The 18153-nt window shown below is 40.1% G+C and overlaps 2 protein-coding genes across 2 annotated transcripts in view; one reads left to right on the plus strand and one right to left on the minus strand.

Moving 5' to 3' along the window:
- The window catches only part of RAB5A (RAB5A, member RAS oncogene family), a 30052-nt gene extending 19414 nt beyond the window's left edge, over positions 1–10638 (plus strand). The window contains exons 3-6 of the mRNA XM_056129472.1: positions 3354–3505; positions 3716–3838; positions 6182–6275; positions 9198–10638. Coding sequence (XP_055985447.1) covers positions 3354–3505; positions 3716–3838; positions 6182–6275; positions 9198–9313 — 485 coding nt within the window. The 3' untranslated portion in view covers positions 9314–10638. The remainder of the gene's footprint in view (positions 1–3353; positions 3506–3715; positions 3839–6181; positions 6276–9197) is intronic.
- A 185-nt stretch (positions 10639–10823) lies between these two features.
- Positions 10824–16698, minus strand: PP2D1 (protein phosphatase 2C like domain containing 1). Its single transcript, XM_056129307.1, has 2 exons — positions 15780–16698; positions 10824–11602 (listed from the first exon to the last, which is right to left on the minus strand). Exons 1-2 carry the CDS (start codon positions 16696–16698, stop codon positions 10824–10826), a joined length of 1698 nt encoding a protein of 565 aa, XP_055985282.1.
- Between the last annotated feature and the right edge of the window lie 1455 nt (positions 16699–18153).

An 18153-nucleotide genomic window follows, 5' to 3' on the forward strand; every position in this document is an offset into this window, starting at 1 on the left:
ATACCACAAGCAAAGTGTTGATTTCAGATCTCAAAATAGAATAAGCATTTGTTAAATTCTAAGAAAGACATGTACATATGTATATTAGGATGTTTATAGAGTCATATGCACTTTTGTAATTTATTTAAATAATAAAGATTTTTCTTTCTTTAGCCCACTGGAGTAATAGCTTTGCATTTTTGAAGGAATGATACTTGGTCACAGGCTATTCTTGAATGTATTTGTTGAAGTTGCTTTTCCTGTATTTTGCATTTTGTGCATGCATGTATTAGAACGGATTGGTGGCCTTCTGTGATATCTTTAAGTGGTTTGAAAATTGGATTCTTGTTTCTTTAAGGCAACATGACTAATAGTTTTATTTTCCAGAGCTTTGAGTTGATATATGTGTTTGTAAACCTTTTTGCTCTGTGATGTAGTATCTCAGAAGAGAAAGCATCTGAATGCACATTTTTTTCATATTGCATCAAACTTAAAAGAAAGTTTATTTTGTCATCCATTCCTCTCGTTTTGGGGCCACACCCAGCGTGCTCAGGCCTTATTACTGCACTCAGAAATCACTCCCCACGGTTCTCAGGGACCACTTGGGATGCTGGGGATTGAACCCTAGGGGGGTTGAACCCTGGTCGGCTGCATGCATACAAGCAAGCGCCCTACCTGCTCCCATCCAAAGTGGTCTATTTCTTTGTTCTTTTTTTACCCCCCTTTATTAATAAAAGGAGTACATCTTAATGGCTTAATTTTAATTGAAAGTACTTTCTAGTTCTGCCTTTCATAAAAAGTGACAGTGCTTTCTCAGCATCCTTGCCATGAAATGCAAGATTTTAGAAAATAGATATTTCAGCTAATACTGCATGGCAAGGCACTGGAGCGATAGCACAGAGGGCTGGAGTAAATAGTACAGCGGTAGGGCATTTGCCTTGCACGCGGCCAGCTTGACCGACCTGAGTTCGATTCCTCCGCCCCTCTCAGAGAGCCCAGCAAGCTGCCGAGAGTATCTCGCCCCCATGGCAAAGCCTGGCAAGCTACCCATGTTGTATTCGATACGCCAAACACAGTAACAACAAGTCTCACAATGGAGACGTTACTGGGCCTGGTCGAGCAAATCAACGAACAACAGGAGGATGGTGCTACTGCATGGCAAAATTAATTTGAATATAAATGTTTTAATTAGACTAGCCAGCCACATGTGTGCATTCACAGAATTATTGATTAGAAGGATCTAGCTCAAAGACATTTCCAGTTACAATATTATTGCAGAGTTGATAACTGCAATTGCTGGCACTAAAACCAGCTTCCAGTTGACCTAAAAATAGCACCAAAAAATGTTCTGCCTAATATTCAGTGCATTTGATATAATCTAGTGAATTGTTTTAATTTGTTGAATCACCATCTAATTTACTTATTCATGATTGAATTTCAAGCTTACAGTCAAGACTTTCATAAAAAATGAAAGTCCTTTGACCAGTGTTCACTTTGCTCCACCACCTAGTGAATTTCTTATAAAACATTGGTGTCCTTAAAACAAACTGCTACACCTTAATGAAGTGGATTATCATTGTCTTTGATAAGAGTTTCAGAAAATTTTATAACTTACATCTGTGAAAATTTGGGGAAAGCATTGAATACCACACCTTGAGCTGAAAGCAAAAGGGAGGAAGGAGCGTAGTAATTTAGGATGAATGATAGAGTTAAGGTGTCTAATTACCAAAGGTAATGGAGAAGACAAAATTGTAAGAGGTGGTTACTGTCAGGCCTGCAGGCAGCTAAAAAGTATTGTATTTAGTTTTTGTATATAATTTTCTTTAGAAGCTAGCGACAGCTGGATTTGCACTATTATTTTAAAGTTCAGGGGCTGGAGAGAGTACAGCAGAGCAGGTAAGTCTCTTCCTTGCACGTGGCTGATCCAGGCTCAATTGCTCTCACCCCACATTGTCCCCAAAACCCTGCCAGAAATATCCCTAAGCACAGAGCCAGGAGTAAGCCTTGAACACTGCTGGGTTGTGACCTAAGAAAATAAAAGCAAAAACAAAACTATTTACTTAGTTGGTTATACCTACCATTTACAAATCACTTTCATAAATCTATACTATGATGTCTTTCCTTATCTTCTGTTATCTATAGCTAAAATAAGTATCTAGAGGTTCTTTTTCATCGTGTTCTCATTATAATTGCCGTTTTGATTTTAAAATTCAAAATCTTGTCATTTCTTTGTTTTGAAAAAGAGGAGTAGTTGATACAGCTCAGTGGTGGAGTGCATACTTTGCATTTGAAGTCTTCCTGAATCTGATCCCTGACACCAGACAAAAAAATCTTTTTCTGAAAAAAAAAAATTACAAGTTCTAATGTCAGGGAATGGAATATAGTGAATATGTATATAACAAATTGTGTTGGGTGAGATAAAGTGTCATTGTTTTAAAGCAGTAATATGTAACAAAAATATTAATGTTGTGGTAATGAACTGGATCTAAGTTCCCTCGAGTATGCTAATAAATACCAAAAGAATAAAACAAAAGGCATGTTGTTAGCAATGTTGATGGTATTAGGTCAGTAAATGTCCCCATCATTTTTCAAAAGTATTTGTGCTGTAGTTTCTTATCGACCTGAATACCTGAGTCCATGACAGTCCAAACTCTGTATGTACACTTTCTCCTAATACATACCTGCAAAAGTTTAAATTATGAATTTGCACAGTGATATAAACAACAATTATAAAATAGATTGTTTAATTTATTCTTTCAGTGTTATTTGTTAATTATGGATATGGTCTTTCTCCCTTCCTTAGAATTTACCTTATGCAAATAATATTTCAAGCAATTGAAATGTGGATATGAAAGTAAATGCACTACAGTATACATTTATGTCTTAATATTATATACAATTTGGGGTCTTTAGTATGGGGTGTGTTGGATTTTAAAGTTATATTTTTGGCTGGTGTGTGGAGATTTTGTTTCTTTTTTTGTATTGGGGATTTTTTTTTTTTTTTTTTTTTGCAGTACCAGAAATCCAACACTTTGGACCTCACACTTGAAAAGGATGCACTTAGTACTAAGTCTCACATGGTTTACAACTTGTCAAACACTGCTTTGCATAAGAAGTAGGGTCAGGGGTTAGCTCAGGGCACAGACAGCCCCTGGCTCCATCCTTGACACCAGCACCACATGACCCTTGAGCACTGTTGGGTGTGGTCCCAAAATGGAACAGGAAAATCAGTATCAAAACATTGACTAACTAAATGCTGCAAAAGTAGATTATGCCTTTACTAGGAAGATCTTACATAATTGCGTGTATGGTCTATATTATGAAAATACTGAGTGTGACATGATTAACTTATTGCAAACATTTTCTTTTTTCAGCTGCTTTTCTTACCCAAACTGTGTGTCTCGATGACACAACAGTAAAGTTTGAAATATGGGATACAGCAGGTCAAGAACGATACCATAGCCTAGCACCAATGTACTACAGAGGAGCACAAGCAGCCATTGTTGTATATGATATTACAAATGAGGTGAGTAGACAATCTGCAGTGACTCTGGCCTTACTACTCATTTTTTCTATTCACATTTCAATTTGAGAAATTTTAGAACTGTTTGAATTAGAAAAATTATTTTGAAATAATAAATAATCTACAAATGGACAGGCTTTAAGCCTTATTTCTCAAAGATGCTTCCTAATGTTTTTAAACCCATGCCAAATGGCTTTTTCTCTGTTTTCCTAGGAGTCCTTTGCCAGAGCCAAAAACTGGGTTAAAGAACTTCAGAGGCAAGCCAGTCCTAACATCGTAATAGCTTTATCAGGAAACAAGGCCGACCTTGCAAATAAAAGAGCTGTTGATTTCCAGGTATGTTAGATTGAACTATCACTTCAAGACACATATTTATAGTCATTTTTCTCTTCTGTATTTACACTTGAGTTAGGTACAATTTTAGAAGCTGCAAATGCAGATTTTAGAAATATGCCCTTATCAAAATGCCTCCTATAAGCCTGCATTGGTAAATAACTTTACACAGCTGTAACATATACCTTGATTTAAATTTTTTTGTTGTCTCTAGACAATTACAAAGGAAGTAGTTGCTCTCCACAATGCAAAAATGTGTTTTTTCTTAAAGCCACCCTCTTTTTTTTTATCTGATCTGATCCTTTCACTCCCACATATCTGTATGTACATATATGTATGCATATACCTACATTCATTTGATTGTTCTTAAAGGACCCTTCAGAATACAAATTAAGAATATTTAATTGCAGGGGAGATAGCTCCAAGAGCTAGTGTGTATACTTTGTATGCCAGAGGCCTGCAATTCATCCCCACGTCATAAGGTCCCCTGTGCATGGCCAGAAGCAACCTCTAAGTAGTACCAAATGTGGCTTATAAATGAAGGGTGGGAACTTTAATTTCACATTACCTAATATAACTAGTTGAGAATGTTTCCTATTGGAAAAGTCACTTAAAGCAGATACCTTTACTTAAAGACATTTTATTTTCATAAAGTTGTTTGACAGGGACAAATGGAGACGTTACTGGCACCCGCTCAAGCAAATCAACGATTAATGGGAAGTCAAGTGATCAAAGTTGTTCACATTAATTGAATACATTCAATATTTTAGCACCAATCCCACCACCATTATTTTGAATTTTCCCTTTACTATTCAAGCCAGGGGCTGGTGCTAGAAAACTTATTTTCTATTACTTATTATAAATATCATGAGAGGTCACTTCTGGAATTCTAAAATTATAAATGGTTGGAGTCCAGAGACATCTCTGTAGGAGCTAATCCATTTTGAGATTCATTTGGAAGTCTTTGGATTAATGCCTTTGATGCGCTGAGATGGCGCCCAGAGGCAGATTGTGGGCATGACAGCCAGGACCCCAAGCAGACAGGGAAGCAGGTAGGGACAGCCTGTCTCCGCTGCCAACATGTGGCTGGAGTTGTAGTCCCTGAACTGTGTATCTAGGTTTTTCTTCTGGAAGCATGTGGCCACCAGGGCATCATCTGGAGTGGGCAGAGAGGGCACATCTGCTCTATCTGAGGTGCCCTGGTGGAATTGGCTCCGTACGGGGTCCAGAAAGATCTCTATCGAGCTGCTGTCTTCCAGGATTCACTGCTGTGTCTCTGTAAAGACCTTTTAAAGTTTGCTTTTTTCTCTTAAGCTTCTTTGAAAGGGAGTTTGCTTATGATTGCCAGTAAATCTGTGATGAGATTTTTTTTTATAATGGCAATATGAGATACACTGATTAAAAAACTAATTTTAATTCATTAGAGAATTCAAAATTAGCATTTTAAATGATTAATTAGTAATGATTGTTTTTAAAAGTGTTGGGGCCAAACAGTACTGGAGTCAAGATGCTTGCCTTAAACACAGTCAGTCCTAGTTCTATCCCTGGTACTTCCAGGAGTGATCGATCCCCGAGCATAGAGCCAGGAAGCCAGGAAGCATTATTGTGTGTAGCCCAGAAACAAAAATTAAACATACTTCAGGCTGAAAAGATAGCTTGTACAAAGCATGCTTATCTACAGGAAGCCCTGGTCCCTTTAACACCACAGGTAGCAACCCCCTAATTCAGAGCCAGAAGTAGTCCACAAGCACTGTATGTCCAAAAAATAAAATCTAAACACATCTTTGAATGTCTGATTCAGAATGGGATCCAGAGGTTACCATTTAGTGATTGGAGCCAGTGTTACATAGTAGGCTTCCCTTTTCTTTCTTATTTTAAATTTACAGTGTTTAAGCTTTTAGTTACTTGAGGCGTTGCTTTGGTGTTTTGATAATGAGAAAGTTGGGCCATACTTGGTGGTGGTGCTTAGGGCTATTCCTGGCCTTGCTCAGGAGTAATCACTGGTAGTATTTGATGCTGGGGATCCAAATAAAGTCTGCTGCATGCAAGGCAGTACCTTGATGTATTATCCCTCCATCCTCTGGATTTCCTTTCGATTTTTTAACATTTTCCCCAGTTGGGGGACACACCCAGCAATTCTCAGTAGCTATTTCCAACCTATGCTCAGGATTCTTTATCCAGTTAGTGTTCAGGCCTCCTTTATGCATTTAGCCCATTCAGTATCTCTCATTGGCTTCTGGTTTCCTTTCTAATCAAGTTGTAGTAATAATCAGAGTTTGTTTATTTATAGCAAAAATAAATCAGGTATAATATGTAAAAAGAATGTCATTTTTTTCCTGAAAACAGGAAGCACAGTCCTATGCAGATGACAACAGCTTATTATTCATGGAGACATCAGCTAAAACATCAATGAATGTAAATGAAATATTCATGGCAATAGGTAAGACAAACAGGTAAATGTAGTTATATGGGAGTATGCTTCATTTGGCTATCTTTAAAAGGTGTTTTTTTAATCATTACACTGCTTTTCTAGACTGCTGTCAAACATTGTGTGCATGCGCGCACACCAGGGTTTGACCCCCGTTTTCATGCAGAACCACAACCCCAGACCTCCGCAGTACATTTTAGGGCAATGTGTAGCAAGAGGTTTTTGTTTTGTTTGGGAAATTTTTGTTGTTCTTTTTTTGGCCAACACTGGACCATTCCCATTGACTGTTCATGGCTCTGTGCTTGTGGGTTGTTCCCAGTGGTGCTCAGGGGACCGTGCTCAGGCCAGCCACACACAAAACATGTGTTCTGTAGAGCATCCTCTTGGGCCCAGTTGAGTTTTCTCTCCTTGATCAATAACTTCTTACATCTCCACTACCCTTTATAGAGCACTTATTTATTTTGTTTTTTAAGTAGCTAGGTTTTCGTTTTTGAGGAGGATGGCGGAGTCACACGCAGCACTGATCAGGGGCTTGTTCCTGACTCTAAGTGGGCACTGGTGATGACTTAAATCAGACCAAAGTCAGTCACATCAATTCAAGTGCCCTACCCCCTAAATAAATTAGTGATTCTTGTGGCTGGAGCAATAGCACAGCAGGTAGGGCATTTGCCTTGCGTGCAGCCGACCTGCATTCTATTCCCAGCATCCCATATGGTCCCCCGAGCACCACCAGGAGTAATTCCTGAATTCATGAGCCAGGAGTAACCCCTGTGCATCGTCGGGTGTGACCCAAAAAGAAAGAAAAAACAAATTAGTGATTCTTGACAAATGTTAAGAAAAAGGTACATAAATAATGCTGATTGAAAATTTTAATAAAAATAGTGGGAAAGGTTTCAGAACTTTGAGGCACAGTGTTGAGAGAAAGCTAAACAACATCCATTCTTCAAATTAGCTAAGTCATGTTTTTTTCAGATTGTGTACAACATTCTTACCTTGCCAAGGAGGTAGCTCCAGAGTCAGAGGCATGTGCCTTGCAAATGTAAGGCCCAAGTTTGATGCCTGTCCAGCGCTGCTGGGCTTGAGCAGTACCACATCTCTGAGCTGGAGTGTTGACCGTCAGCCTTGATTTGGCTGAGTATTACAAGGAGACCCTCCCTACAAAACAGCACGATATTGTATTCTGTGTATTTTATGCCCTCGGGTCTTTGTATTAAAGCTTTTGTTCAATTTTGTGATATTTTTTGTATACAGTATGAGGTTGTGGTTTAGTTTGATTCTTTTGAAAATGGCTATTCACTTTTCCCACCTGTTTATTTTTTATTTTACTTTTGGGTTTAGGATCATCCCAGGTTATGCGTGCAGGGCTTACTCTTGGCTCTGTGCTCAGGGCTCACTGGTCAGTTAGTGGTACTAGAGATCAAACTAGAGTTTGCGATATGCAAGGCAAACACCTTAATCAGCCCCTGCACTACCACCTCTTTTGGCCCCAAAATGTTTCTGTGGTGATGTCTGTCTCACAGATTTTGAATTATAGGTAGTGAAATGGTACTTGCAATAAGGAAGTTTCCTCCATCTTTGGCGCCCCATATGTTCCTCTGAGCTTGCAAGGATCAAGCCCTGAGTGCTGCTGGCCACTAAAGACACTATTTCATCCCTGCCCCTCCCCCCACCCTGCCCCCTAAAAAAAGGTCCACCTTGGCTCTGGTTACTACCTACACTGCCAAGCACTCTTCATCTCGTAGCATTTTATTGTACAGACGTGTTTGATAACCAGGATGTTTACATTTCTGTCAGCAAATAAATGCTCTCAAGATGGTAAAGGTAAAGGCCCTCCCGTTGATCGTCGATTTGCTCGAGCGGGCCCAGTAACGTCTCCATTGGAGACTTTGTTGTTACTGTGTCTGCTGATTTAGGGGACAGCGGGAGGAGAGTGGGGGAGTACTGGTGCCCACGTGAGCACAGTGACCCCGGCCACAGCTGCGGCGGACTCCATGCTCTCAAGATGAAATCATAAAAATTAAAACAGTAACCTGGTTCAGAAGCTAAAGAAAACAGTAAAAGTGACAAGAGTCAGAGCTGAAGAGATAGTACAGATGGTAAGGCATTTCCATTGTGGACAGCTGACCAGGTGGTCCCCTGAGCATAGCCTGGAGTGATTCCTAAACCCAGAGCCAGCCAGGAGTAACCCCTGAGCGTCAATAGGTGAGGTCCAAAAACCACAAAAGGTGACAGGAGCCCTTGAATGTCTTCCACAGGGGAATTTTTAATGGTGTTCAGTTTAGGATAAAGTGTGTTCATTGTGAGAGGCTCAGACTTACAGTTTATCAGGAGATGCTAACACAGTTGTAAAACAATGTGCAACAGTATGCTCTTTTTTTATATATGGGACAGATTATACTCAGAACCACAGTAGTTAGCAGGAAACAAGATAATAGGACCCTCAAATCAGACTGGGCTAAAAGCTTTTTTATGGTTTTAAAACTACTAGATGGGCTTCGTTTGATTTATACTTTATTCATATATGCTGTCACAAAGTATTGTACTTGTAAAAGGTTTTAGTTATTTCTCCGAAAATCCCCGTGAGAGAGCACATTCATGCCTCTCATGTGTGAGGCCCTGGTCCTATTTCCCTGGATCAATAAAAGAGAAAAGCACATCTTTCTGGTACTAGTTTGAGTTAAGGCCATCTATATAAAGAATTAAAGATTTCCGTGTTCCATGTTAATTTTGTATCTGCAAGTGGGCCTTGTCATACAACTGAGTAAATTGAGGACAGTGACCATGGTTTGGTGCTTTTGGTGCTCAACAGAAGTTGGGTGAACGAAGATGAGGTTTTTTGATTTTACTTGAGATAAAGTGGAAAAATATGAGTAGATAAAAGTAATTGTAGCTTTTGGGTTTTGACTGGGTTTATTCTTATTTTTTTCCCCTTAGCTAAAAAGTTGCCAAAGAATGAACCACAGAATCCAGGAGCAAACTCTGCCAGAGGAAGAGGAGTAGACCTTACCGAACCCACACAGCCAACCAGGAGTCAGTGTTGTAGTAACTAAACCTCCAGTTTGAACCAGCTGGAATATCCGTCTGCTTCCTAAATATTAATAACAGGATTTGGAGCATCTAACCAGCCCAGTATGACTTCCAAAAAGAAGAGACTTTAGAGTCGACTTTCTAATACAGAATTATTTTAAGTGTTTTGAACTTAATTTTTAATAACATGCATGTGACTAACGTTTCAGCGGTAGAAAGGGGAAAATAAGAGCTTCGTGTATACTTGTTTCCTTGGAAGGTTTAGGGGATCATTTCTGATCACCAGGCATATAGACAAATGAATATCCTGATCCACGGTAACCAGCCAGTTCTGTGAAGAAGTCTATGAAAGTGATTCAGAACTTAAAAAATTTGGACTTAAAAAGAAAGGTGTTTCTTTTTTTTAGAAGGTGATCAAAGGTATTTATGCTTGGCTTCAGTATTCAGGCAACTGTAATTTCTCCTAGTAATAGTTATTTTAAAGTGTACATTCTATGTTTCAACAAATTAACCACAAGAGAACTCCACACCTCCATGGGGGGAGGGGGATTAATACTAGTGGCATCTAAATTAATAACCAGCCATTTAAATTTTTTGAGTGCGGTTAAAAACAAATGTAATCCCATCTTGTTTTAGTATGTATGCATCTTAATGGGTAGTGTTCCCTTCATTCGTGTTAGCTCTTCAACAAAAAATGCAACCACGTGTCTGATTTCTGTTTAATCACTGCTGCCATTACAGTAGGTGGTTTTGGTTTGGGGGAGGGAGAAGGGGCTTTTGATCCCTTTGGACATAATATAGGCAATGCACTAACAATTATGTACATTCAAACTTGATCATTTTAAATTTAATTTTCAGCTGTACTGTAAATAGGGTACTGCATCATAGTCTCCATATATGTTTATTACTTTTCTGTAATATTTAAGAGTGACTTAAAAGTATACAAAATGTACAGTTACTAAAACAGCTAATTTTTTCCTCCTCTTATCCAGTTTTGAAAGAAAGGGCCTTCACTTGTACCTACGGAGCCTAGAACCATAAGGAAAGGGTGTATCTGTAATTTGTAACATAAAGTATTGAGACATGTTAGTAACGATCTTGCAACCTTGTTTCCAAAGTTCTTTTTATTTTGTTCAGTTCAGTATATTGCACTAATTGTTTTAGATATTTTCATTATATGAAATCTACCTTGAGTCAGAGATGAGATGATTTAATCTATTTAAGTGTTGAACTGCTAGCGGAACTTGTACATTTATAATAATTCAGAATTAGTAAGGAAAACAGTTCACCAGTGTTTAGTTTTATACTGAGGTGCTCAGGTTGGAATAAAGTGGTATGAAAAAGCAAATTTTTTTTCTCTCTTTTTGGCATAGAATAATGAACATATATAAATGGTTAAGAATCTGAAATCTACTCCATTTTCTTTACTACATTCTTTATAAGGATATGCATGCATTAATGCATTAGTCTGGCTCATGGAAGAATTGCCTTTATGAAATTATTTGTTTTGCTTTGCATAATCATCCTTATCTTTCATAGATTAATTTGATACTCCAGTCCACTGAAAAGTATTACCATAATTGTAATGTTGTCTTTTGACCCTGCTGCTAAAGCTGCATTCACAAGTTCATGACTGAGATATTCAGCTGCTCTTTCGTAGAAATTTTGAGAACATGATTCTTTTTGTTTTCCATTTGAATCTTCTGGTGCAGAATGTTGGTAAGTCTCATTTTCAGAATCAGTCATTTCTGATAGAAGAGGGCCTGTATTTTCAGGGTTACTGATTATACTTTGAGGTAATTTTGAATCAGATAAAGTAACTCCTGGATTTATAGTTGATATTATCCTTTCAGAGTCAGGTGTAGACTGATTCAGTATGTTGCTATTACTTTTTGATTTGTAAGGTTCATTTTTTTGGGAAAACAAAAATTCTTTGCTTTGTACCCTTTGGGTTGAAGAGTAGGTTTTTTTATATGCTTGAAATATTGTTATCGCCAGTGCAGTAACCTCCTTTTTATCTAAAACTTCCCAAAGTCCATTAGTAGCTAAAATAAGGAATTGACATAAGTCATCTATTGGGACAGAGATAGTTTGAGGTGCTGGAATAATGACGTTTTTCAGTTTGGGATTTCCATGAAATCCAAGTCCCCGTGTTGATTTTTCTTGTCCTTCTATGAGCCCATATGGTTCATTTGAACTAATTACAGCTCCCTTCTGAAGAACTCTTCTGCGTTCGTTGATATTTCGTGTAGTATGTTCTTTGGTTAGGCAAAAGCCTTTTCCATTTCTACATAAGACTGCTTCAACATTACCTGAAAGATTGTTTTATAAATTGAGTTCAGTGAGCAACTAATTGTAAATCATATCAAGTTAACTGTTCTTTGTTTTAGTGTAAAAGTAAAACAGGACACTTACAATTTTGTGTGTCAGAGAGTTAGTACAGCAGGTAAGGCATCTAATCAAATGTGACCTGGGTTTGATCTCTGTAGCACCTCATTTGGTTCCCCGAGCCCACGAGGAGCGATCCTAGAGCAGCACAACTTAGGAATAAGCCCTGAAAAACACTAGGTGTGGCCCAAAATCAAAAAGAATGTTGCGTGTAAAATAATTGTTGAACTTGACTTAGTTCAGATTTGAAGCAAGCCAGTTCATTCCTCCTTTGGAAGTTTAGTGTTTAAATCAGCAATATTAGTCTAACTTGAATGAAAAAAAAATGTTTGAAACACCTTCAAATACTTCAGTCAAGAATAACTTTTAGGGGCCAGTACAGCAGGGAGGGCATTTGCCTTGCACACTGCCAACCCAGGTTTGCTCTCCAACATCCCATATGGTCCCCTTAGCACCACCAGGCATAATTCCTAAGTGCAGACCAGGCGTAACTCCCTGAGCATCACGAGGTGTGACCCAAAAAAGGAGGGAGGGGAAATCCCTATCTATCTTACTAATATGTAGCTAACCCCTGGTTCAAGCTCTCCAGCACCACATATTAGTCTCTACACACACACACACACACACACACACACACACACACAATCAGCTGTGACCCCTGAGCATTATTGGGAGTGGCCCAGAGCCCCAAAATAGACCCTGTGAAGAAACTCCAGAGCAACACGAACCAAAAATGCAATTTGTTAGAAAACTGGTGGGGGCTGGAGCAATAGCACAGCGGGTAGGGCGTTTGCCTTGCACATGGCTGACTTGGGTTCAATTCCCAGTATCCCGTATGGTCCCCTGAGCACCGCCAGGGATAATTCCCGAGCGCAGAGCCAGGAGTAACCCCTGTGCATCGCTGGGTGTGACCCAAAAAAAGCAAAACAAAACTGGTAAAAGGTAATACTTGAATACATAGATTTGGATGTTTGCAAATTCGAATGCCACTTAATATCAGTATTTGGGTGATACACTTCTCAGTGTTCTTGAAAATCTACATAGTGGTTTCTCCTCTCTGGACAACCCCATGTTGTAATTCCCCTCATATTTTTCAAAAACTATTTTACTTCAAAATAAGTAACTTTCTCAAAAAGCTTTACTTTGGGGGCCAGAGCAATAGTTGGCCTTATAGGTGCTTGCCTTATAGGTAGCCAACCCAGATTGAATACTCGGCACCCTATATGGTCCCCTGAGCCCCGCCAGAAGTAAAACCTACGCACAGAGCCAGGAGTAAACCCTGAGCATCACTGGGTGTGGCCCAAAAATAAAAAGAATAGCGCTTCTGAATGAACTCATTCTTAAACCTGACCTGGGTACATGAGGTTGTTGGAAAGTATAAGTTACTGGGCTGGAGTGATAGGGCAACAAGTAGGACACTTGCTTTGGATGCTGCTGGGTAAAAGAAACTATTTAACTATCAACTATTTATTCATGTAGCCCAGATGTAGAAGAGAAGATTCAGGCCCATGGAAGTGTGTAGAGAATTGATCACTGTCACTGTCCTCCCGTTGTTCATCGATTTGCTCGAGCGGGCCCAGTAACGGGCCAGTAACGTCTCCATTGGAGACTTTGTTGTTACTGTGTTTGGCATATCGAATACGTCACGGGGAGCTTGCCAGGCTCTGCCGTGCGGGCGAGATACTCTCGGTAGCTTGCCGGGCTCTCCGAGAGGGGCAGAGGAATCGAACTCGGGTCGGCCATGTTGGCTGCATGTAAGGCAAACACCCTACCGCTGTGCTATCGCTCCAGCCCCAGAGAATTGATAGATTCCTTTAAACTGAGAGTTTTGGATAGCGTTAACTATAAATGGGATTTTAAGGGGAATATGCTGAAAGAACAATGACCAAGAGCTGGGAAGATGCTCATAGGGTCAGAACACATTTTGTATGTTGGGGACCAGCGTTTGATCCCTAGCCCTGTATGGCCCATCGAATACCCAGGGTTTTGACCCCCAACTCTTGCCTCTGAAACTGCTCCCTGAAGAAAAACAGCACTCGGGATTAGAGTTCCTGGTATCTTTGTGATTGAGAAGCTGGTAGGATGCAGAGGTCCAGTGGCACCGAGGAAAGAGGAGAAGGATAAAAGATTGCCCAGGCAACCAAGAAGCAGCAGCATTCCACACTTACTCACGCCAGTGTACTTCAAAGGGAAAATGCCATATTGGATGGTTGTCTGGACCTCAGGGGAGTCTGCACTATTCCCATTAAAGAAGAAATTCACAGTCAATGGCAAGTTGGTTGCCGTAGGCACATGTACACAGCTGTTTCTAGGCAGCTTCCTTGTGAAGCCCTTTAACATGACCTTCGATCTCTGAAACATGTTTTCGGTAGTTCACTGTGGATTACCTCCCCACACCCCCCCCCCCCCCCCCAGGCCTTTGTTATGGCCTCTTTTCTGTGATGTACAAGATTAGGTCAACTGTTTATAGAGAGAATTACAGTGTGGCTCACGTAATAGATTCTTGATAACCACAATAAAAAGATTTAAAAAACCACTGTGTTCATGTGTCTGAAGAACTAAAGGAGGGCTTTGGCGGTAGTGCGCAATGTTGGTGCATGTTCTTTGCGTGAGGAGGATTGGTTAAATCCCAGCACCCTGTTTCAAAGTGCACCAATCCCCAGGGCTCCTCCATCCCACACAACTACTCACCAAGAGGAGTCCTGTGCATCATCAGGTGTGTTCCAAAAACACTCCCCCTCCCCCAAACTGCCTAAGACAAAATTGACACCACTTGGCCAAGGAGCACAAGAGAAATCAGATTGCAAATATATTAAAATAGCAATAATAAAGAACTTCCCATTTTCTTGAAAAAGGGAAATGGTTTTTGTTTTGTTATTCACATTAACACCAAGGCTTTGCCTTTATCAACAATTAGTCACAAAGCCCAGCCACTAATAGTAAATCACATTAAAACCTGCTGGTGAGTATTGTAGCTGAGTCAACTTGAGGCCAGTACATGAAATGAATAAAATTCAGAGGGTCTAAGTGGGAAGCCCAGATAGTACAGTCAGTTGGGCATATGTCTTACATGCACCCCACCTAGGTTGCATCCTCGGCATGCCATACGGTCCCCCAGCCCACCAGGCGTGATCCCTGAGGGCAGAGCCAGAAGTAACCCTGAGATTGAACAGGGTCTATTAAATGATGCTACTGATTTCAAAGCCCCAAGCTTCCCTCTACCTTGCTTCTGTATTCCCAGCACAACAGAGTTCCAGTTTCTGTTTTGTGAAGAGCATTGCTTTCTAAAACAACCCCCAGCATCCCTGCTTATGTTATGCCCCATGAGGGGAATTTAAGATTTTAATCACATTTTATCATATATGTACATCCTGGAAAAATTTACAATGATTCTTTTCAGAGATGTGGGGGGCAGGAGGGATTTGGGCCACTATCGGCTGTGCTCAGGGTTTACTCCTAGCTATATGCTCAGGGGTCATTGTTGGCTATGCTCAGGAATCACTCCTTGTGAGTTCTGGGAACTGTATGTGGTGCCAGGGAACAAACCAGGGCCAGCTGCATGCAAGACAAGCGCCTAAACCTCTGTGCTTTTCTACAGACCCCAACAATTATTTTTGTTTTGTTTTCTTGTTGCTTTGGGGGCACACCGAACTTCCTCCTGGAACTGCGCTCAGGGAACACACCTGGCGGGTTCAGGGGACCATATGGAGTGCTGGGGATCAAACCTGGGTTGGCTTTATGCAAGGCAAACAGGCATCCGGCTATACTATTGCTCTGGTCCCCCAACGGTTATTTTTGTGTCTGTAATTTGCATGGGGGGGGAGAGAATCACACCCAGTAGTCCTCCAGAGCTACTCCTGCCTCTGTGCTCTTTGTCACAGCAGTGATTGGAGGAATCAGGAGATGCTCAGGGTTCAAACTTAGGCCTCCACAGCATGTGCTCCAGACCATCTCTCCAGCCCTGTACTATGCATTCGAACTACTGTTAGTTTCTTGACTTGGTCTGAAATATTTTAGGTCAAAAAAATTCTCAAGGCACAAGTGTTCCTGCCAGGAGTGAAATATGTCAAGATAGAATTTGGCACCTTTCAACGTACATACCAGTATTTGCAACATGTAGCACTCCAGAAACTACTTGAGGCATCTTCCCAAAAGGGAAGTTCTCTGCCATCATGTCTTCACCGTCATTTCCTCTCAAAGTCAGGGTAACACTGGGATGTTTAATATTTCCTTCTAGTACACAGGCAACAGCAGAACAGCCACTCCACCGGACCTTGGAGTCTTCTTTCCTTCCAAGACGTAAAAGCCTATCCATTCTCAAAAATGCTTTAGCAAAGGCATTGTGTATTCTTGTGTACCGACACCTCTTTTCTGTCCTTTCCTTTGTAGAGAAGAGTTCTTCTATGCATGTGTATTCTTTTTTAAACACCGTGCAAAAGGAATTGATCACCGCTTGTTCTTCCAGGGTCATTTGGTAAGAAGGATCAAATTGGGCAAGTTGATGAAGAAGTAAAATGTGGAGTTCCATTGCTGTCAAGTCTGCTGCTGTGGCACCGTGGTGTCCATCAAACAAACCCAAAAAACACACATCTGGTTTACGGCCAAATTCATTCACTATGGTGAATCTGTCATTCATGCTAGCTTTCCATGTCGTATTCCTGTCATTACAAACGGCCACTCCTTTAACCAGTAGATGGCACACATTTTTTAATTGCGTAGCACTCCTCTGAATATAATCAGTAATCATACAGTTGCTTCTTAATTGTTTCTCCCAGAGTAGCTCAAAAGCATTATTAATGTTCTTGAGGGTTTTTTCATTGAGTTTCTCAACTGCTAGTAGTTTAGTAATTATATCCTGTCTATGATCAGCAACCACCACAGGTTCTAGGTTATTTCTTTCGCTCCATTCAAAACCCAATGTATACAGAGCTACATGTTGCTTCCGATGAAGAAAAAATTCAGGGAGAGTAAGTTCATTTTTGCAGATAGAACAGGGAACTGTGATCCCTTGCTCATCCATGTCATGCTGGTCTTCAGTGTTCCTGAGTAATTTTTTTTTTCAGAATGCTTACTTCCCATTAGCAGTATAGAGCTTCATCGTCTGATTCAAGTTATTGTCTTCAGTTCTTATACCATTGCCTTGAGTTCTAAAGCACTCTGAAAATTCAAAGACGAAAGTTATTTACATGCCAGGAACGGTGCAGTGAACCTCTTTTCAAGCAGTTCCTTATCTGGTTTTTGCTTTGGTGCCTCTAAATTGCACATAGAAGAGAATATTCTGATACATCAGTCTGATTCTACATAGAATTAGTCCCAAGGCATCGTTCTGTGATAAAGTACTTACTACATGTGTAGTAAGTATTTAATATATTAAAGGTTATCTTATGTGTGCCTGATTAAAATCAGGGAGAAACTCCATAATGTCTTATAGACATTTTCAAGAACAAGTACTCATGAATTGGCACATTTTTATCCTAATTACGAGAAGGTATATACTTGGAGCTTAGGATTTTGATTTCAAATCTGAATAGAGATTCATTTTCACACCTGCTATACTTTTACTCTGGTCCCATGAACATAGAGTTTTGTACTCAGGTTTGTCTTACTTAACACTTGGGTCCTAAGTAAAGGAATGGGGAATTGGAGCAGTAGTATAGTAGGTAGGTCAATTGCCTTGTACACAGCTTACCCGGGTTTGATCCCTGGCCTCCCATATGTTCCCCCAAGCACCACCAAGAGTAATTCCTGAATGCAGAGCCAGAAGTGACCCCTGAGCATTGCTGAGTGTGGCCAAACCTCCCCCCACCGCCCCCAAATTAGTGTATAAAATGGAGTAAACCCTGAGCACTGAACTGGGAGTTGGCCCTGAACACAGCCAGGTGTGGCCCCCTTCCCCTTCAAAAAAAAAAAACAAACTTCCCAGTTATAACAATAGTTATTTAAGAATGCTGGTGATTGTTACCAAGAAATGAGCTCATTTAATAATAGTGATAAAAAGAGAACAGTACTTTGTTTTAGCATAAAAGTATGCATGATTATTTTGAAATATAGAATACAAAATTGAAAGAATAGTCTTTCTTGTCCCCTACCCGACTCTTCTCAAAACCTAGTACCAGTAGTAATTAGCATGTTAATCTCTACCCAAAAAATACCTATTTATAATATTTATATGTATATATGGGCAACTGCCACTTTTAAAAATTGGGAGGGACAGGAGGAGGAAGGGAAGAAAGAGGGGGATGATGGGATTGCGGGAGGGAAAAAAGGAAAGGAAAAGGAAAAAATAGTCTGGAATCAAAAGTTTCAATATGGAGACAAAGTGATATAGCTGAACAATGTAGACTTTGAATTTTAAAAAATATCTTTTCTGGGACAAGAGCATTCAGGAACCCTGGATTTAATTTACAGAACTTAGATGATCTCCTGAACACCACTAGGTGTAGCCCGCAATTAGGTCTTTCTCTTACTAACTAGA

The sequence above is a fragment of the Sorex fumeus genome, unplaced genomic scaffold (assembly GCF_029834395.1).
Source record: "Sorex fumeus unplaced genomic scaffold, SorFum_2.1 ptg000072l, whole genome shotgun sequence".
Classification (NCBI taxonomy): Eukaryota; Metazoa; Chordata; class Mammalia; order Eulipotyphla; family Soricidae; genus Sorex; species Sorex fumeus.

What these genes read in the sequence shown, in the direction of transcription:
- PP2D1 (XM_056129307.1), bottom strand. Translation starts at nt 16,698, where the DNA reads ATGGATGAGCAAGGGATCACAGTTCCCTGTTCTATCTGCAAAAATGAA. An exon ending in GCTACATGTTGCAAATACTG is followed by an intron (nt 11,603 to 15,779) that starts GTATGTACGTTG and finishes ACAATCTTTCAG; the next exon opens with GTAATGTTGAAGCAGTCTTA.